The 21,298-nt window shown below is 45.9% G+C and overlaps 1 protein-coding gene across 1 annotated transcript in view; it reads left to right on the forward strand.

Moving 5' to 3' along the window:
* The window catches only part of Slc25a33 (solute carrier family 25 member 33), a 33,713-nt gene extending 13,501 nt beyond the window's left edge, over positions 1-20,212 (forward strand). The window contains exons 2-7 of the mRNA XM_057784638.1: positions 2,097-2,276; positions 9,509-9,586; positions 11,494-11,594; positions 14,179-14,245; positions 17,810-18,087; positions 19,749-20,212. Of these exons, the coding sequence (XP_057640621.1) occupies positions 2,097-2,276; positions 9,509-9,586; positions 11,494-11,594; positions 14,179-14,245; positions 17,810-18,087; positions 19,749-19,948 (904 nt within the window). The 3' untranslated portion in view covers positions 19,949-20,212. The remainder of the gene's footprint in view (positions 1-2,096; positions 2,277-9,508; positions 9,587-11,493; positions 11,595-14,178; positions 14,246-17,809; positions 18,088-19,748) is intronic.
* Positions 20,213-21,298: the final 1,086 nt, after the last annotated feature.

The following is a 21,298-nucleotide window of genomic DNA, read 5'->3' on the forward strand; positions in this document are numbered from 1 at the left end:
GTTAAGGATCTTATAAGCTGCTTTGCGTGCTGGGAACTGAACTCAGGTCCTCTGGAAAAGCAGCAAGCGCTCCTAACCTCTGAGCCATCTTTCAGTCCCTTCCACTTTGTGTTTGAGACTGGGGCTGCCTCATTAGTTCTTCACTGCCCTTTGTCTGTGAGCTTCTGGCTGATTCTCCTCTGTCTACCCCCATTTCACTGTAGGGTGCTGGGACTGGGGTGGCAGATTCAAACCATTTCAACCAGCTTTAAAAAAACCAAACTCAAGTCACCATGGTTGTCTGAATCACTTTTGTCTACTTCTTGAGCCAGCTTGCCAGCCCTAATTTAAGTCCTACCTGGAGATTTTGCTTTATTCACTTTGGGGGTGTATATTGAGTGCCGGGTTACTGCTATAGAGAGGCTAGTGTAAGATTCTGCAAATGCTAACCTGCCAGGAGTTCTCAGTCTAGGGCAAGAGGATGGCGGATAAGAAGCAGAGTTAGCGCTTCCCCAAATATTTACAGCTTAAAATCTACCCTCTGGCTGGCAAGATGGCTTGGTGGGTGTGGGCACCTGCTGCCACGGTGATAACCTGAGTTCAATCCCCAGACCCACATGGAAGAAGAGAACCCACCCCTGCAAACTGTCCCCTTACCTCTCCACACATGTCCCAATAATTGTAATAATAATAATACTTAATGACATAATAGTAAAAAGACTTTCTCCGTGAATTCTCAACTGAATAATCCTTAGCTAAACAATCGCCCCTTGTGAACTTGCTTGGTCCTGATGCCACAGATGCAAAGGTGAGTCAGACCCCAGGTCCCATTTGGGCTTGCTCTACTGTAGGGCTATGTTTTCCAAGGAGAAAAATCCCTGGATGTATGGGTGGTAACTTTAGATGGTCCATGCCATCATTTGTTGTAGCTGGCCTGTTGAGCATGGTTTTTCGATAGTGTTATGTAAGAGAAGATGGGAATGGGTAAAGAAGTAGCTGCTGTCTTGTAGAAAGGTGTCTGAGCTGGGCGTGCTGATGGCACCTGTGATCCAGCTTCTCAGGGAACTAAGGCAGGAGAATTGCAAACTGGGCAATTTAGGGAGACTTTGTCTTGAAATAAAAAAAAAAAAAAAAAGGTTTGAGATTGTAGCTCAGTGTTAGAGCATCTAGCCTGGCATGTGCCTGGGTTCAGTTCTTTTTTTTTTTTTTTTTGGTTTTTCGAGACAGGGTTTCTCTGGTTTTGGAGCCTGTCCTGGAACTAGCTCTTGTAGACCAGGCTGGTCTCGAACTCACAGAGATCCGCCTGCCTCTGCCTCCCGAGTGCTGGAATTAAAGGCGTGCGCCACCACCGCCCGGCTCTGGGTTCAATTCTTGTACAAAAAAAAAAGTTTAAAAGTAATTCAAGAAATTTCTTGCTATCAGCATGCTGTGAAGGACAGAACTGAAGTTTAGAGGAATGACCCAGAGAGATGGTAACTAGGAAACAGTGTGTGCCCATCATTTGTACAGCAGAGGAGACAGGCGTTCACTGGTGGAAAGTATTCAGTAGTGTTCAGTAGTGTCCATGTCAGAAAGTCTGTGTTGTAATGAACATAGGTTTTCAAACTAGTAACGCGGTCTGAGTATTTGGCTTGAATGTGCAGAGATCTGTATTTTAGACTATTCATGGTGAGTCTCGTGGTGAGACTGGATGAAGTTGGTTGAATACTGTGTGGAGATACAGAGGGATGGCATCAGACTGTTGCGAGTGGTCAGGTGGCATCTGCGTTCACGGATCACTGTCAAGTGATTCTCTTTAGTTCTGGAACCTCAGCTAATTTTTTTTTTTAACTTTTTGAGACAGGGTTTCTCTGTGTAGCCCTGGCTGTCTTGGAACTAGCTCTGTAGGCCAGGCTGGCCTTGAACTCACAGAGGTCTGCTTGCCCCTGCCTCCCAAATGCTAGGATTAAAGGCGTGTGCCACCACCATCTGGCTTCAGCTAATGTTTTTAACTCCCTTGTAAGTTGTATTAAATGAATGCAGGCGCTTTGTTTTAAAGAGGAAAAAGCTAAATAGCAACTGCATTTTCTGCAGACTCGTGTTGCCCTCCTGACCCCCCTGTGCCTTCCATCCTGCAGGTGCGGGGGCACAGTTGGTGCTATTTTCACATGTCCACTCGAAGTCATTAAGACGAGGTTGCAGTCTTCCCGACTAGCTCTTCGGACGGTGTATTATCCTCAAGTCCATCTGGGGACCATTAGTGGAGCTGGAATGATGAGACCAACGTCTGTGACACCGGGGCTCTTCCAGGTTCTGAAGTGAGTGCAGTCCTCTCCGCACGGCCCTCTCCTGCCCTCACCTGGTCACATTATACAGTTTGGGTCCAAATAGAAGAATTCCATTTCTTATTTATTTTGTAAGAAATGGGATGGTATGCCAAAGCTCGCAGGTGGAGGACAGAGCTCTGGGGATGAAACTCAGGTTAGACTTGGTGACAAATATCCTTACTCACTGAGCATCAGGCTGCCTAGGAGGATTATTCTTTCAGTTTTAACATTGAGGAAGGGAGTAAAGTCCCAAAAGCAGGTGGTTATCGATAGGCACAGAAAGACCAGAGGCAAGAACCAGGGGATGTGGAGGCAGCATAGATCTCGGTGAGTAGAAACAGGATCCATGGTCCTCAGTGGCCGAGAGAATACTTCCTGCTTGGCATCAGGTGACACTTTTCATAGCGTCTTGGCATAGTGAGCTGAAAGCGGGTGATCAGGTCACGTCACTAGTGTTCAGAATGAACTTCATACAGACTTGCCAGGTAACTTGTGACCAGTTGACATGTCCCCGAAGCGGTAGCTGTCTGCAGGGCTAAGCCTGTGAGGGGAAAGAATGTCTCTCTACTGCAGGCCTTAGGGAGCACACACCCTCCTTGTTTAGTTTGTCATGTCTCCAGTAGCCCCACCCGCAACAGTTACTACAGCGGTGGAAACCAAAGCAACGGGCACTTCATCCCTGAAAATGCGAGAACCACTTCCACACGACACAAAAGCCAACACTTTACTACAGACCTACCCTGTCCTTGCTTAATACAGTCTATGGGTCTGTGGCTATGAAGTCACAAACTGCCACTTCCCCACGACTGTCCGCTTACACTGTGTTTATGTCAAAGTGTAAACCATGGAATTAAGCCACGTTCTTGTTTTAATGACACTGCGCATGCTAGAAAGGTTCTGTGCAGTTGTCTTGCTCACCCATGCTGTGTTTCCTCAGCCTGTGGTGTACGCTTTTAGGATTCTTCTGCACTTGGGCTGTCATTTAGTAGCTTTCAGGTTCTGAATAAATTCCATTGATTTTTCACAACGGCCTTAAAGGATGAGCACCTGGACCCCATTGCTCTCAGTTTAGAGAGAAAGACCTGCAGATTAGCAGCCGTGGATACCCAGAGTCACGTGTAATGTGGAGCTCCCTTCTTTCTAGAACAGTTTAGAGCAGCTAAGAACAAGGTAAAACAAAACAGAAAAGCCCAGATCACAGCTGGGCTGCAGCCTTTTCCAGGTCTTATGTGGAGGTGTTCCTGGTGCTAGCCCAAAGATGCCAGGAGCAGGACCTTGGCCCCTTCACTGGCTGCTGGCTCTACTTCCTTAGCTGTGACTGCTGCTTTACCACCTTGTCTCTTGCTGCCGCAGCAGGATCCCAGGACTCACCTAGTGACAGCTGTCCCTCATTCAATCATCATGAGTGATGGGGTTTCTCACACTCATCCCCTGCTGCCTCTGTTATTAGCATAATTGTTTTCTACCCATCCCAAGCAAAATGAAAGCAGACCAGAACTGCTCTGTTGAGTTAGAGCAGCTTCATCCCACAGTCATAGTTCTGGGACCTCTCAACCCACAATAAATCCTGTCAGCTCTGCTTTCAAAATAGAGAAACCTGACCCCCTATTTGTGACTTCCTCTAGTGCTGTTCTGTGTTGCAGTGTTAGCATCCTAGCTGACAGAGCCTGAGAGTTAACTACCTCCCTCCCCACTCTGCTCAACAGAGCAGCCAGAGTCCAGCCAGCCTGCAGGCTCTTCACTCAACAGTCCTGTGACTGTACTGTTCCCCTTCAGCCTCCTTGGAGGGGAACGGGCATTGTGATGCACACCCATCTCAGCACTCAGGAGGTAGAGGCAGATGGGTCTCTGAGTTTGAAGCCAGCCTGTTCTACATAGAGAGTTCCAGGACATCCAGGGCTACACAGTGAGACCCTATCTCAAAAATAAATGAATAATAAAAGCACAAGAACACTTGTTAGCGCCAGTTCCTTGTTCTGGACATTATCTCTGTGGTTTTGACACCTTTGCAGGAATATCCTGCGCTGACCTTGTTATTTGACTGAGCTTCCCCACGCCATCGTGCTCTCCTTTATGCACAGCCCCTGCCTCATCCTCCAGCAGTGTGGCTGCTTATTTACATGCTCCTTTGTCTGCTCACCCTCACTCCAGCCTGGGAGGCGGAGTATTTGTTTCTATTAATAAAGTGTCCCCAGGCTCCTTAGAATATTGTGTACGGCTAGAGAAGCATTCAGAACCAACCAAGTCATTCTATGAAATTGGGCAAGTCAGTACTGGTCATGGAAAGGGCTTCCTAGCCTCCCACCATGGCGACACATGTGTGCTGCTGTTTCTAGTGGGCGCTTTCTTGTGCTTCTTAAGGGAAGGTTTGCAGCAGAGCTTCTTTGGATGGTGAGTCCTGATTCCCACCTGAAGAAGCATCCCCTCATGCCACGTGGATGTTCTTGTGGTTCAGATCCTGAAACATCAAACAGTGTACTGCCCTGGGTGGTGTGGTCAATAAAGAGGCTGCTTCCCACTCGGCCTCTGGAGCCAAGCCCAGGGGTGATGCTCGACCAGAAGGGCTCTTTGTGAGAGAGACAATAAGCAAGGACAAGCTCCAGACCTTTTCTATGCACTACAAGACCCATCCTGGGTTCTGTTCTGAATTCTAGGAAACTGTGGTTGTCAAAAGCACAGATGACTAATGTGGCCATTCATTTAAAACTCAGCTGCTGCTTACTTGCCCTACCCTTCCTGTGACCACTATTGTAAAAGTCATAGCAAGTTGTGTGTGTACAGGTCTTTAAAATATGAATCACATGTCTTAGGTTAACTTATTAGGAAAAATATATACGCTGCTGAAGAATGGAAGAAGTTATTTCAAAAGATGGGGGATGGGGTGCCATGATGGTTCAGCGGGTAAGACACTTGCCAGGCCTTGCATCCTCAGTTTGATCCCCAGACCCCATATGGTAGGAGATACCCAGTTTACACATAACACACACACACACACACACATAATTTGTTTGTTTGTTTGTTTGTTTGTTTTCAAGACAGGGTTTCTCTGTGTAGCTTTGGAGCCTGTCCTGGCACTTGCTCTGTAGACAAGGCTGACCTCAGCAGATATCCGTCTGCCTCTGCCTTCCACATGCTGGGATTAAAGGAGTGCACTTAGCTCACAAACACACACATTTAAAAAAAAAAAAAAAAAGATGTTTTTGGGAGGGGCCTGGGGAAATGAAATGGCTCAGTGCCTAATAAGGTGCCTGCTATACAAGTGTGAGGACCTGAGTTTGTGTTTCAACACCCACTTCCAAAGCCACTTCCAAAGCTGGAAGAGATGGCAGAGTGGTTAAGAGTGCTTCCTGCTCTTCCAGGACATGAGTTCGGTTCCCAGCATCCTCACCTGGCAGCTCATGGCTGGCCGCAACTAGCTCTAAGGGATGTAGTAGCACTCACATATACATTGGAACACATGCAGATGTACATGCACACATGTAAAATTTTTTAAAAATATCTATTTATTATGTATACAATATTCTGTGTGTATGCCTGCAGGCCAGAAGAGGGCACCAGACACCCCATTACAGATGGTTGTGAGCCACCATTTGGTTGCTGGGAATTGAACTCGGGACCTTTGGAAAAGCAGAGAATGCTCTTAACCTCTGAGCCATCTCTCCAGTCCCTGCAATTTTTTTTTTAATTTAATTAAAAAATAGTACTGGTGATGGATGTGTGCCTGTAATCCTAGCATGGGCAGGAGGACACCAGCGTTGTCCTGGAACTCACTAGGTAGCTAGTTTTGCACAGTTAGTGAGCTCCAGGTTTTAGTGAGACCCTGTTTCAATAAATAAGGCAGCTTAATATGGTTCTAGTTTAATCCCAACACCCAGAAGGCAGAGGGAGGACATCTCTACGAGTTCCAGGCCAGCCAGAGCTACACAGTGAGACCCTGTCTCAGAAAAAAGAAAAGAAAGGATGGAGAACAGAAGGAGGAAGAAGCCTGTCGTGACCTCTGACCTCTGCATGGATACACGTATACAACATGTAATTTTTTAAAATAATGCTTTGTCAGGTGTCTCCTTTTTTTATTTTTTATTTTTATTTTTATTTTTTTTTGGTTTTTCGAGACAGGGTTTCTCTGTGGTTTTGGAGCCTGTCCTGGAACTAGCTCTTGTAGACCAGGCTGGTCTCGAACTCACAACAGAGATCCGCCTGCCTCTGCCTCCCAAGTGCTGGGATTAAAGGCGTGCGCCACCACCGCCCGGCTGTCTCCTTTTTTTAAAAGTACTTTTTTTTCCCCTCAGTTTTTCGAGACAGGGTTTTTCTGTGTAGCTTTGCAGCCTGTCCTCGAACTCGCTCTGTAGATCAAGCTGGTCTCAAACTCACAGAGATCCGCCTGCCTTTGTCTCCCCAAATACTAGGGTTAAAGGTGTGTACCACGCCGGGCGGTGGTGGCGCACGCCTTTAATCCCAGCACTCGGGAGGCGGAAGCAGGCGGATCTATGTGAGTTCGAGACCAGCCTGGTCTACAAGAGCTAGTTCCAGGACAGGCTCCAAAACCACAGAGAAACCCTGTCTCGAAAAACCAAAAAAAAAAAAAAAAAGGTGTGTACCACCACCACCTGGCCAAAAAAGTACTTTTTTAAAGTGAAGATTTAAGTTAACTAAAGTACCTTATTTGATTTTTTTAAAGGTCTTTAAAAATGTTTTAATAATTATTTTTAAAAATATTTATTTATTTATTATGTATACAATATTCTGTTTGTGTGTATGTCTGCAGGCCAGAAGAGGGCACCAGACCTCATTACAGATGGTTGTGAGTCACCATGTGGTTGCCGGGAATTGAACTAAGGACCTTTGGAAGAGCAGGCAGTATTCTTAACCACTGAGCCGTCTCTCCAGCCCTTAATAATTATTTTTTAAAATGCTTAAATGAGTATGCCTGTATGTGGGCATATACACATGTAGGTGGCCAGACAAGGAGTCAGATCTCCTGAAGCTGGAGTGACAGACTGATGCAGCTGTTGGAGACCGAGTGATTGTGACTCCCACAAGCCATCTCTTCACCCCCTATTTCAATCTGAAAATTAATGTCCATATCAGCTAGTCCATGTTTTTCCAAAGTTGCCTTGCTGTGATGGATATTTGGTGAGATTCTTGCTTCTCCTATATGTGCAGGTCTAACCTGGGGAGAGAGGGCTCCAAACAAGACTGATCACTTTTACATGTGTTTCCAATATGAAGGTGGCATGCAGATGAGAGGGCGAGCCTGGGCTCTGCCTTGGTCTTTCAGAGCTGACATGTGCTGTGTAGTGGGAACTTGATTTTCCCAGAAGAGCTTATAAACACCCAGGCAGGGCAGAAGTTCAGCTTATGTAACAGATTGGACTTGTTGCCACTGTTCAATGCGTAACTATGGAGACTGTCTTTCTTCAGCTCTTAAAAGGCAGGAGTCACTTAAGGACACGCATTCCCTGCTGCATTATGGATGAGGACTCCCAGCCTCCTGGAGCCAGAGGTCCCCCAAATCTTCTTAAGTAGCCTCTGGGCCGCACGGTGCTCATTACTGCAGACCACAGTTGCAATCTACACCGAGCAACTGTCAAGTGAAGAGCATTTGAATCTTCAGTCTCACAGTGTCGTCAGGAGCAGGTCCCCTCAAGGCACTCCTGCAGACATGTCTTGATCAAGGAGCTTGGCCTTTGGAAACAGTCCTCTCTCAGGAAAATAAGAAAAGTGAAGGGTTTTCATTGAAAACATTGGATTTTGCTTCCGTCAACAGCCAGGTGGTTTACTTTTGGCCATCGTGACCTAGAATTTTATTTTGAAGCATTGTGTTGATAGGAGCCCAAGAAGTGTTTCCTCTGACCCTTGATTTTTATAAACTTTATGTGCTAGAATTTTGGTCTCAGTTTTTATGACCTGTATTAAGATTTATTGAGGTTTTTAAAGATAACCTTTTATTTTGAAATAATTTAATAGTAGAAAAGTTACTTGAATGGCACAGATGACTTATACCCTCTTATAGACTCACACACTGCTAGCATTTTACTGCCTCGGCCTTCTCAGTGTGACTGTGTTCATGCACACCCTAATGAGCCATCTGAGAGTGTGCCTCATGTGTTTACCCTGTGCAGTAGTTCTCTGCTGTTTATCTACCATGAGCAAAGTGTCCTCAAAACCACAGTGTAGACTTCAAGTTCAAGAATTTCTTCCCGAGGCTGGAGAGGGCTGCTCAGTGGTTGAGAGCGCTTGCTGCTCTCCTAGAGATGTAACATCACGGCCCATGTGGGCAACTCACAACTGCCTATAACTTGAGCTTAATGGAATTCAATACCATTTTTTGGCCTCCCTCCCTCCCTCCCTCCCTCCCTCCCTCCCTCCCTCCCTCCCTCCCTCCCTCCCTCTCTCTCTCTCTCTCTCTCTCACACACACACACACACCAACGCACACAAAGTAAGTTTAAAAAAGAAATTTCATCTATTAAATATGATGTGTTACACACATGTAATCCTAGAACTTAGGAGGGTGCAGCAGGAGGCTGGCAGGTTTGAAACCAACCTGGGCTACACAGTGAGACTGCCTTGGAAATGACAGTAAAACCACTGATAGAGTAGGGCCAGGTCTCCCGTGTGTGAGGTAAGTACCCTCTCTGCCACTGGCTTGCATCCTCATACCTCCCCCATTTTTGTACTTTATTTATTTTGTGACAGGGGCTCACTGCCCTGAATTCACTGTAGTCTAGACAGACCTTGCCTCAGCCTCCTGAGGAAGTGAGATTGCAGACTGAAGTGAGCGGAACTGAGAAACAGGACCAGAGATTTCCTCCGGCAGGCTTTCTTTTGGGTGTACTCTTTGTAGCATCCCTGTCTGATACTGCAGCCTTCTGGTTTTACATTGTAGCAGAGGGAAGTGAGTCTAGGGACTCTTAAATGTTATCCCTTCAAGGAGGTGACATGAAGGTTTTCTCTTACTACCAAGATAGGCCTTGCTCAAAGGTCTTGTTTTGTTTTGAGATAGTCTTGTGCAGCCCAGGCTGACCTCAGACTCTTTGTAGCCAAGGATGACTCTGAACTTCTGACCTTCCTGCTCCCACCTTCTAAGGGCTGTGGATCACCACACCCTTTTTATGGCTGAGGTTCAAACTCAGACTTCATGTGCCCGAGGTCGCACTTACCCAAGCACCCTATCTAAAGTGTCTCGGAGATGTTAAAGCTATGTCTTTTCTTATCGTTCAGGTCGATCCTGGAAAAGGAGGGTCCAAAGTCACTTTTTAGAGGCTTAGGTCCAAATTTGGTTGGAGTTGCACCATCAAGGTAAGCACTTGGTTGTTGCGCGAGCTCCCCAAGATCAGCATGCAGTACTGAATTTTTTCTTGCCCAAGGGTGACACTGTTGAATGGCTGCTTCCCCCTCCCCTGTGTTAAAATTGCCTAAACATAGCCAGGTGGTGGTGGTGCATTCCTTTAATCCCAGCACTCGAGAGGCAGAAGCAGACGGTTCTCTGATTTCGAGACTGGCCTGATCTACAGAGTGAGCTCAGGACAGCCAGGGCTACACAAAGAAACCCTGTCTAGAAGAACAAAAACAAGGGTTGGAGAGATGGCTCAGAGGTTAAGATCACTGACTGTTCTTCCAAAGGTCCTGAGTTCAATTCCCAGCAACCACATGGTGCCTTACAACCATCTGTAATGAGATCTGATGCCCTCTTCTGGTCTGCAGGTGTACATGCAGGCAGAATACTGTATAGATAATAAATAATAAAACATTAAAAAAAAAAGAAAAAGAAAAACAAACAAAAAATTGCCTGAACTTGTTGGACATGGAGAAACAGTGATTACCATAGGTTGGTTGGTTGGTTTTTTAAAATGGAGAAATAAATCTGCCATCAGCACTCAGATTTCTCTATGTGAGATTTCTTACCCTACGTACAGTATGTGGTCTGTCCCTGGGTGTAGAAATGCCCAGTGTTATGGCACACGCAGATCCATATCAGAATCTGACTTCTCAACCAGACGTGCAGGTGGCTCAGGAACAGTAGTCTGAAGGAATTATAAAGGCTCCTAGACTTTGCTTCCTATAGCATTACATCGTTGGTTCTTTACTTCTCTTTAAAGCCTTTGCCGAACTGCACTATCCCAGTGCATTAAGCTGCTGGCTCCATTCACCTTTTTAACTAATGAAAATGCTGGCCACTTTTCAAGGGCTCGTTATCCATACACAGCTAGTGTCTCTGAATCACAGAAAGTCATTGGGCAGTGCTAATAGAAAAGGGAACTGTGTGTGTAAAAGGACAGGTTGCAGTGTGTGTCCCAGGCCAAAGTCCTAATGCTGTAGTATACAGGTTTTAGTTGCCTTTTCTATTCTGGAATCTGGAAGTGCTTTATTCCATAAAATAAGACTGGTGTATTTGTTTGTTTGTTTAGACAGAACAAGGCAGTGAAAAGCAAAAGCAAGGATCAAAAAGTTATACATTTCTGAGTTACAAGGGAAGAACAGAGAGAACAATAGAAAAATAATGAACTGATTCACATCAGGTTCCTCTCTTAGAAGGACTAAAGCAGAGGGAACTTGTTCATGCTGACTGGAATTTGTCCCTTTGTGGGATCTGTTATTTTCTCTAACCCTGCTTTACTCGAAGGGCCGGGTAGCTTGAGTTGGTAACAGGAACTAGAAACTTGAGCACAATGATTACTCCCCACCCCCATCTTTCGACCTGTCTGATGGGATCTGGTGCCAGAGCTTAGTCTAAACCCGTGGCCTCCTGGGAGCCTGTTCAACAATAGCCAGGATCCTACTCTGAGCATTCAGCAGCGACAACAAGAAGCATCTCTCTTCTGCATGGCAGGGTTGAAGCCTGCTCCTGCTGCAGAGCTCCCGGGTGTACTCTCCCCTCAGGGAGGACAAGGAGAGCAAGTTCCCATCTGAGAAAGCTAGACTTTTAAAAATGGCAGCATGCATTTCTACTCAAATGATTGACATTGTCCAGAATAAAGAATGCAGAAGGACGTTTATATGAGTTACCCAAATCTCATTTTACTCTGTGGTCTTGGACACTTTTGTCACATCCTGGGTATGGTGGCAGGCTTGGGTGAGTCCAGTCTCGGGCCCCTTATGCTGCTCTGTAGATGTTGTAATCCTGTGTGTTGTAAATGTTGCAGAGGGATGCGTAGACTTTAAAGTGCCTTGATGATTTCCTCAGCAGTCTCTCTTTGTCCTAACAGGGCCGTGTACTTTGCATGTTACTCCAAAGCCAAAGAACAATTTAATGGCATTTTTGTGCCTAATAGCAATACTGTGCACATTTTCTCGGCTGGCTCTGCAGGTATGTTACCTCACGAGTGAGATGAAGACTCGCATCCCAAACCAAGTGGTGTTTGTCTTGCTTTCTTTTTTCTTTCCAGGAATTAGAAATTAACTCCCTGCCTCTTGTGCACCTAAAATCATTTCCCAAAAGCTTTCTATTGTTGTTGGTAGAGCGAGGCTGTTAGCAGTTTGTAAACTGGTTTCATTTGCTCTGACCACTCAAGCTTCTTATTCCCTGCACTGGTGAGCTGTGCTTCTCTTAAAGGACATGAATGTGTTTTTCATGTCTTCCTGCTTTCCCTACTGGGTTCTAATGTGGAGTGGGAGCTGCTTTCTGTCTGACCCCCTGGATATCTGGGGTGCATCTGCCCCGTACAGCGAGGATCAGGCTTGTTTGCTTTGTGTGCTGTGTGGTACTTGAGGTTGAACTTAAGGCCTGTGCTTCCAGACGGGCTGTTCTTTTTTTGGGGGGGGGTGGTTTTTTGAGACAGGGTTTCTCTGTAGCTTTGGAGCCTGTCCTGGTACTCGCTCTGTAGACCAGGCTGGCCTCGAACTCCCAGAGATCCGCCTGCCTCTGCCTCCGGAGTGCTGGGATTAAAGGCGTGCGCCACCACTGCCCGGCTCAGGCTGTTCTCTTTTAAGGAAGTCCCTGTTGCTGACTGCAGAGCTCAGGGCAGGATGTTCCCTCAGGGAGTGCTTGTAAGGAAAGAGGCTCCTAAATTGCTAGGAGGAGACCTCTGTCCATTTAATTCTAAAGGTATTTTTAGAGAATTTATATTAGCATTTTAGAATTCCTGCCTTCTGCTGACAGAAAGAAATCGCCATACCAATTTTATTTACCTTTGTTACTCTTAATAGGATTACTAACCCGGATTATGATTTTTAGCCGGAGCAAAAAGTAATGTTAAACCACTTCACACAAGAAAAGATTCCCCTTAATGCTGAGTCCTGAGAAGGGGTACATCTTTCCAAAATAGGTTGATCCATGGTGAACTGACTGTGACCCTGTCCCCGTTAATCAGCTTTGTAGTGTGTGTAGCATTAACCCAGAAGACCTTGGTTAAAGCTAGCACACCTCAAGGCAGCCTTTCCAAGTACTGCCCTCCTAGTGTCTAACTAGCCTGCTTCCTCAGGACTGTGGGCACAGGGTGCAGGAGAGAGAGCTGGGCACTGGCATTCGGGCTGATCTGGAATGTTAAAATGCTGCAGAAGGCTTAACCAAAGTAATGATTCCTGAGGGTCCATCAGTTTTAAAATTTTTGTTTCCTTAAGTTTCCAAGTTTCAATTCAGGTAACTGAAGACTTGACACTTGTTTCAGTGTTAGATAAACATAGAGATCAGGCCGGGTGGTGGTGGCACACGCCTTTAATCCCAGCACTCTGGAGGCAGAGGCAGGCAGATCTCTGTGAGTTCGAGACCAGCCTGGTCTACAAGAGCTAGTTCCAGGACAGGCTCCAAAACCACAGAGAAACCCTGTCTCGAAAAACCAAAAAAAAAAAAAAAAAAAAAAAAAACCAAAACATAGAGATCAGCAAGTTTAAAAACAAACTATTTCTGAATTGAAATTTTAAATAGTTTTTGCCCTAGGATTCAAATGAACCAAATGCTAGCAGCACCACCTAGAGGCTGGAAAAGGCTATGTATGGCAGTACCAACAGCTGTAGCACTGTGGGAAAGATGGATGGATGGATGGATGGATGGATGGATGGATGGATGGATGGATGGATAATGATAGGTAGATAGAAAGATGGATAGATAGATGATTGATAAATAATGATAGATAGGTAGATAGATGGGTAGATGGATGGATAATGATTGATAGATAGATAGATGGATGGATGGATAGATGATTGATTGATAGATAGATGGATAATGATAGATGGTTGATAGATACATAGATGTTGGATGGATAGATAGGTTGATAGGTAGATAGATGGGTAGATGATTGATTGATAGGTAGGTAGATAGATACATAGATGGATAGATAGATAGATACATGGATGGATGGATAGATAGATACATACATACATACATACATACATACATACATACATACATGCATAGATGGATGGATAGATAGATAGATGGATGGATGGATAGATAGATACATACATAGATGGATGGATAGATAGGTAGATACATACATAGATGGATGGATAGATAGATAGATGGATAGATGATTGATAGATAGGTAGGTAGGTAGATAGATAGGTAGATACATGGATGGATGGATGGATGGATACATAATACATACATGGATGGATGGATAGATAGATAAATAGATGGATGGATGGATAGATAGATACATACAAAGATGGATGGATAGATAGGTAGATACATACATAGATGGATGGATAGATAGATAGATGGATAGATGATAGATAGATAGGTAGGTAGATAGGTAGATACATGGATGGATGGATGGATGGATGGATGGATGGATACATAATACATACATGGATGGATGGATAGATAGATAGATAGATACATACATACATACATACATGGATGGATGGATGCAGCTTGACTTCCGAGTACTGTATGGTAAAGGCAGCTCCACTGCACACCGACTGTATCAGTGACAATTGTTTTTTCCCTCCAGCTTTTGTCACAAATACCTTAATGAATCCTATTTGGATGGTTAAAACGAGGATGCAGCTAGAACGGAAGTAAGTTAATAGTTCCTTCCTTATCTGAGAGTTCTGGTGTGGTTTGTTTCCTTCTCCCATTGCCAAGTGTGGATTAAAAGCAGAGGTCCTTAGCTGTCCCCTCTGGATTCTCTGTATGTGTATGTAGACATGTCTTCTGAGATCTATACTGGTGGTATTGTGGGGAGAAAAGGGCACAGAGAACAAAGGAAGATGGACAGAGGTCCTCTCCATGGTCCAGCTTCCATGGGTCTTCTCTCTGGGGTTCTCTGTGGACCCCATGTCAGAAGGTGTGCTGTGGACTCCACAGAGGCCTGGCTGTCTACGGCGCCAATGACACACGAGAGAGCACTTTAGTTGCAGCCCCAGATGGGCCGGCCGTCCGCCCTGAACCTAGCCTGGAGTTCTTAATGTGTTCTATGCTGTGCTCCTTTATGTGCTGCTGAAGCCTACAGAACTACTGAGCTTTGTTTTCTGACGAGACAGTCGTGTTATGTAGTTCAAGAGGCTTCAGACTTTTAGTCTTGCTGCCTTGAGCCTCCCCAGGGCTAGGCTTACAGGTTAAACTACTACCCTTGGCTAGAACAAAGATTTTTAAAGAAATGAAAACCAACTGAAATAAAGTCATCAATATTTTAAAAATCTGTGATATGATGGGTATGATGGTTGCACGCCTTTGATCCCAGCACTTAGGAACCAAAGGCTGGCAGATCTCTGTGAGTTCAAGGCCACCCTGGGCTACAGAGTGAGTTCCAGGACAGCCAAGTCTACACAGAGAAACCTTGTCTCAAACAAAACAAAACAAAAAAAATGTAATATACTAATAATGCTTTTTTTATACAAAAATCAGACGTCTCAGCAGGCCAGAACTTCTGTGATTTCCAGGGCATCCAGGACACTGACCACTGCTTTTTAACTTTATGACAGTGTGGTAGGGAAATGTGTGAGCCACAGCCACTGCTTCTGCAGGCCGTCACCACACTCACACTTCTTGAAGGAATGCTGGTCTCCAGTGGTTCGGGCTCTCCCAGTTTAAGTTCAAGGAACTGCCTGGATTCCAAAAGCCCTTGTGCTGTGTGGCCCAGAGGTGAGCTCTGGAAACATTAGCAAGCCCATCTTACCTTAGCTGCCTCTAAGAAAGAGGGGAGAGCGCGAGATAGACTTTGCGTAAAGTTTTCCCAAAGTGTCGTGTGTGCCCTACACGTCCATCTTCCTGAGTATGCAGTCCCTTACTGGGCCCTTCCTCTCTATGATTGTGCTTCAAGCTTCTGGCAAGCCTTGTTTCCTGGCAGCCTGTGGTATCACCTCAGTGCTAAGTGTTCAGTGTCCCGATGTTACCTGTGTTTAGCATCAGTTGACTGAGATCCTTTCTAGTGCTCAGGACATTTTAGACCTTTATTTAGGTGGGCTCAGTGAACATCTGTGATCATGTCTTGTTCCAGTGGCTGCCAGGGAAATTGCTCCTGCCTTCTGTCATACAACATTACAACCAATGTGCTAAGAGAGTGGAGTCCAGAGGGACAAGGGGTGTGAGGCACCCAGCATGCTGGAGGGTCCATAGTACAGCCTAGGCAGGGCGGAGTGAGAAGAGGATAGCAGAGCCTCCTGAGGATCAGAGGAAAGGAGCTCGGTGCAGGTGCAGGGTGGGAGGGGCGCACAAAAAGATGGGAGCGAGAGAAGAGAGTCCAGAAGTTCAGCAGTTTAGCTTGTCTCTTTTTTCTTTCTAAATATTTTTATTTTATGTGCATTGGTGTTTTGCTGTGTGAGGGCATAGGATCCCCCAGAAATGAATTAACAGACAACTGTGAGCTGCCATGTGGGTGCTGGGAATTGAACCTGGGACCTCTGGAAGAGCAGCTGATACTCTTAACCCCTGAGCCATCTCTCCAGCCCCAGCTTGTCTCTTTTTTTTAGTTCATTGTTTTTTTGTTTTGTTTTGTTTTGTTTTGAGACAGGGTTTCTCTGTAGCTTTGGAGCCTGTCCTAGAACTCCCTTTGTAGACCTGGCTGGCCTTGAACTCACAGAGATTCGCCTGTCTCTGCCTCCCAAGTGCTGGGATTAAAGGCGTGCGCCACCACCGCCCGGCTTCATTGGTTTTTTGAAACAAGGCCTCACTCTGTTATCCATGCTCGCCTGAAACTCAATCTGTTCTCCTATCTGTTTTCCAAATGCTGGCATTACAGGCAGGCGTGAGCTGTTTAAGCTCTTGTTTTCCATTCATGAGTCTAGTATCAGCAGCATTTAGTCTATAAAACAGAGTGAGTCTTCAGTGACTCTTGAGCAGAGAACATTGTTTAGAGACAAAAAGGAATATGTATAAAAGAAACAAAAAGTAGATTGATATTTCTGTTACTTTCCTTGTAAAATGAGGAGTCAGAAGAATAGTAAGAAATGGAGAATATTAGCTCATTCTGAATTGTCATCTTTTAAAAAATAATTAAGGCAGGGGTTCTCACCAACCTTGGAAAGGACAGAATAAAAATCTACCACTGTATGCTGGAGCTATGTCTCAGCAGCCAAGAGCATTTTCTGCTCTTACAGAGGACGCAGGTTCAGTTCCCTGCACCACATCAGGCAGCTCACGACAGCCTATAGCTCCAGTTCCAGGGATCTAATGCCTGCACACAATTCACACACACACACACACACATACACACACACTTATATGTAAAGTAAATACATCGGTAAATATTTAAAAGTAAATAAATGAGTAAAATATAAGGTAATATGTCTAGATTAAAAACTCTATACAGCATAGCTAAGAAGAAATATAGATATATCCATGTACACACATATAAATATATCCATACATATGTGCATGTGTGTACCTTTTTCCCATATAAGAGATCATGGGTTTGTTCCTTGTCGTGCACACAAATCACATTCCAGAGAACAATGTTAAGGAGCACCGTGGGCTGGCGGATAGCTCAGTGGTACAGAACTTACCTGCCATGCTCAAAGCCCTGAGTTCAAACCCCAGCATACCAAAAAGGAGACGTCTCAGCAGCCTTTCCCCGAGCAGTTCCTCTGGTGTCACAGTGTCTGACTCTGTATGTCATTTTGTCCAACTTTTGTTTTTCCAGACAGGGTTTCTCTGTGTAGCCCTGGCTGTCCTGGAGCTCACGCAGCAGACCAGGCTGGCCTCAAACTCAGAGAGCCGCCTGCCTCTGCCTCTTGAGCACTGGGATTAAAGGCGTCTCTGACTTTCCACTTACCTTTCCCTTATCTCTTGCTGTCATAACTTATCATCTTGTCTGTGGCACAGTTGACCTAGCTAGTCCTGTTTTAGGTATTTCAGTGATCCCAACTGTTTTCTCTGACAAATATTATCCTCCATTCGCATTTTTACAGTTGGGTCAAAGGCTACAAGCCTACTTCAGTGACTGTCATTCCAGATGCCATCTATTCTGTGGCCGTTAGGTTTCTCAGCTAATTGAACTTGTCTCACAGTGGGTCAGAGGTAAGGCGGCCTCAGAACAAGAAAGACAGGTTTCTTCTCCCTCATCATTTCTGTGTCATGGGTGACCCTTATGTGACTTGTGTGTGATGTGTCTCTCAGCACTTATTATTGCTCCCCTCTGACAGGGTGAGAGGCTGCAAGCAGATGAATACACTCCAGTGTGCGCGCCATGTGTACCAGACAGAAGGCATCCGTGGCTTCTATAGAGGGCTGACTGCCTCCTATGCTGGGATCTCAGAAACGATCATCTGCTTTGCTATTTATGAGAGTTTAAAGAAGTATCTGAAAGAAGCTCCGGTGGTCTCCTCGGATGGAGCTGAGAAAAGTTCCTCCGGCTTTTTTGGACTCATGGCAGCTGCGGCCTTTTCTAAGGGATGCGCCTCCTGCATCGCTTACCCACACGGTAGGCTCTGCTCTTTTCTCCCGGAGCAGCAAAACAGTTGGTGGTGGGAGGAGCCGGGCCGTGTTGGCGCAAGCCTTTAATCCCAGCACTTGGGAGGCCAAGGCTGGTGGCCTCCCTCCAAGTTCAAGGCTAGCCTGGCCTACTACGTGAGTTCCAGGACAGCCAGTTTCAAACTACACAGAGAAACCCTGTCTTGAAAAAAAAAAAACAAAAAGCAAAAATGTCAGGTTTGTTACTGTGCATAGACACCACAGCTCTGGTAGCACAGACTGAAATGCATGTGACACAGGCTGAGTGGCCCTTATGTGAGCTGCATGTGACAGTAGGATTGAGTCTAGAGATTTTTCACTTGGAGTATATGCAGAGTTTTCCTGGTGAAGCATGTCTGATCCAGTCAAAGTGACGCTCTAGACTTTAGGAGATGCTTACTCTGTCCCTACAGGACAGAGTGACGCCATCATTGTCTGCATTGACACAGGTCATATGAGTGCTGGCCTTGCTCAGCTCCACCCCAGTGTGGCAAGAGTTTGCTGGGCCGAAATGTGGGTTACTGAACCTCTGTTTTCAAAGAAGCCCAAAACTGGACTTTACTTAAAATTCCCTGATTGAAAAAGTTATGGGGGACGAATGAGTAGAATGCTACATAAATCTACTGGTTGGTCGTTTTTGTTTTTGTTTTGAAACAGCTCTCTACGTAGCCCTGGCTGTCCTGGAACTTGCTCTGTAGACCAGGCTGACCTAGAACTCACAGAGGTCCACCTGCCTCTGCCTCCCAAACCAGGTCCCCTTTGTCAGAATGCTAGGGACTGTGCCACGGGCCTTGTGTGTGTTGGACACTGCTGCTGAACTGCACCCTTAGCCAAGATGCGAGAGCGAGATAACTACTGTCCCACCCACCTGCTTAACCAGTTCATTCACTGTGAGAACAGGTTGTGTTCAGAGCCCCCGGCACAGCAGTGACAGATGCTCGGGAACAAGGGTTATGTCCTGTTGTATTCCGGAGCACCACCCAGCAAGCCACAAAGGCCTGAGCGGGGAGATCAGAAGTCCCTCCCAGCTCTGAGCTCTGCTCAAGCAGAAATGACCAGCACTGGGCCAGTGTGCCGGGACGGAGACCAGGGGGCTTTTCAGCTAGACAGAGTAGGGAGACCGGAGGAAATCTTTTAGACCAATTAGAATATGGTCTAAAAATAACTTGTCTTTTCTCCTTCTTTCCTTCCTCCCTCCCTCCCTCCCTCTCCCCCCCCCCCCCTTTTCCTCCAAGACAGGGTCTCACTGTGTAGATCTGGCTATCCTGGAACTCATTTTGTAAACCAAGCTGGCCTTGAATTCACAAAGATCCACCAGATTCTGTTTCCTGAGTGCTGGGAAACTTATGTGCCACTATGCCCTATTAGAACTTAGCCTTTAATCCCAGCACTAAGGAAGCAGAGGCAGGCAGATCTTTGTGAGTTCGAGGCCAACCTGGGCTACAAGAGCTAGTTCCAGGACAGGCTCCAAAGCTGCAGAGAAACCCTTGTCTTACCAAACCAAAAAAAAAAAAAAAGAAGAACTTAGCTTTTCCTTGTCCCTCTCAACATGTGACTGCCTTGTCCAGGTGAGAACCACGATGCCCAGTAGACACAGAGCCTTGACTTCTTCACACTGTGTCTCTCCCACAGAGGTCATCAGGACACGGCTCCGGGAAGAAGGCACCAAGTACAAGTCATTCGTGCAGACGGCGCGCCTAGTATTCCGGGAGGAAGGCTACCTCGCCTTCTACCGGGGACTGTTTGCTCAGCTCATCCGGCAGATCCCCAACACTGCCATTGTGCTGTCCACCTATGAGTTCATCGTGTACCTGCTGGGAGAGCGAGCTTAGTCACAGGCCACACAGTTGTGCTCTAGAAGAATAAAACTGAAAACCTAGAGATTTTCTTTTCCGTTGATGTGTAGTGTTCCACACCGAAACAGCAAAGGCCATAGACTGCCCGGCTCGTCTCACCTGTTGGACATTTCCTTTTGGATTCATGTTTCTGGAAGGTTTTAATTCATTAACGTTAATAGTTAATTAGAACTTTTTTTTTTAACTTAAGAGGATTGAGGATTGAGCAGCAAGTAAATTAAATCATGCTATTTAATTTAAGTTTGTGCTGGGTTTGTGTTCTTTTGTGCTCACTGTACCATAAACCAGCCACAACCTCTTTTCTAAGCAGCTGTGAGGACTCCCTGACAGACAAGGACAAGCAGTCACATTTGGTGGCACTGTGGTGAACTTCCCACAGCTTTCCCTCTGGACATTTCCAGTTCCCAGGTAGTTTTATCCATAATCTAGGTTTCCAGGCACTGAAATGGGGGAAAATGTGACTTTAGCACCCCCCCCCCCCCCCGCCTTTTTTTGAAGACAGGGTCTTGCTACTGATCTCAAACATTAGTTCTCCTGCCTCAGCCTCCAAGTGCTGAAAATGCATTTGTGTGCCGCTGGGCCTGACTGACTTGACAAGAAACACTGTTTTCCACATTTGAACCCCAGTCAGTTTGAAAGCACTGCTTATTGGCTGCTCGCCTCCTCAGTGTATTTGCAGGAGTGAAATCTGCTTCAGCCCAGGTGCGCTCGCAAGTGTGGGGTGCTGCAGCCTCCAAGGTTGGTTTCAAACACTGAGTGTGTTGATCAGTGCAACACTCTGCTGAGGAGGAATGCAGAATTCATTCTGACAGGGACGGTGTTGCCTAGATACCTCCTTTTCAAGGCAGGGCTTCTCTGTGTAGCCCTGACCGTCCTGGAACTCCCACTGTAGACCAGGCTGGCCTCAAACTCAGAGATCGTCCTCGCTCTCCGCTGGGATTGGTGTGAGAAAGGTGTGAGCTGCCACTGCCCAGCCTAAGTTCTTTTAAATAACTGGAATTTTAACCAGATTACAGATGGTGCTCATGTATAATCCTAGCACTCAGGTAAGTGGTAGAATCAGACATACTAAGTTCAAGGCCAGCCTGTGCTTCATGAGACTCTGTCTCAAGATGACATAAGTAAATTTTAGGATTTCATTTAAAACGGGGCTCTTGTATAGTTCAGGCTGACCTCAAACTCCCATGTAGGTAGCTGGCGATAACCCTGAACTTCTTCTGTGTTTATTTCTTTGTTTGAAACAGGGTCTCACTGTGTAGTCCTGTTTATCTGGCTAGCCTGGAACTCCTTTATAGACCAGGCTGGCTTTGAACCCACAGAGATCTG

Source organism: Chionomys nivalis, chromosome 11, assembly GCF_950005125.1.
Source record: "Chionomys nivalis chromosome 11, mChiNiv1.1, whole genome shotgun sequence".
NCBI classification, from domain to species: Eukaryota; Metazoa; Chordata; class Mammalia; order Rodentia; family Cricetidae; genus Chionomys; species Chionomys nivalis.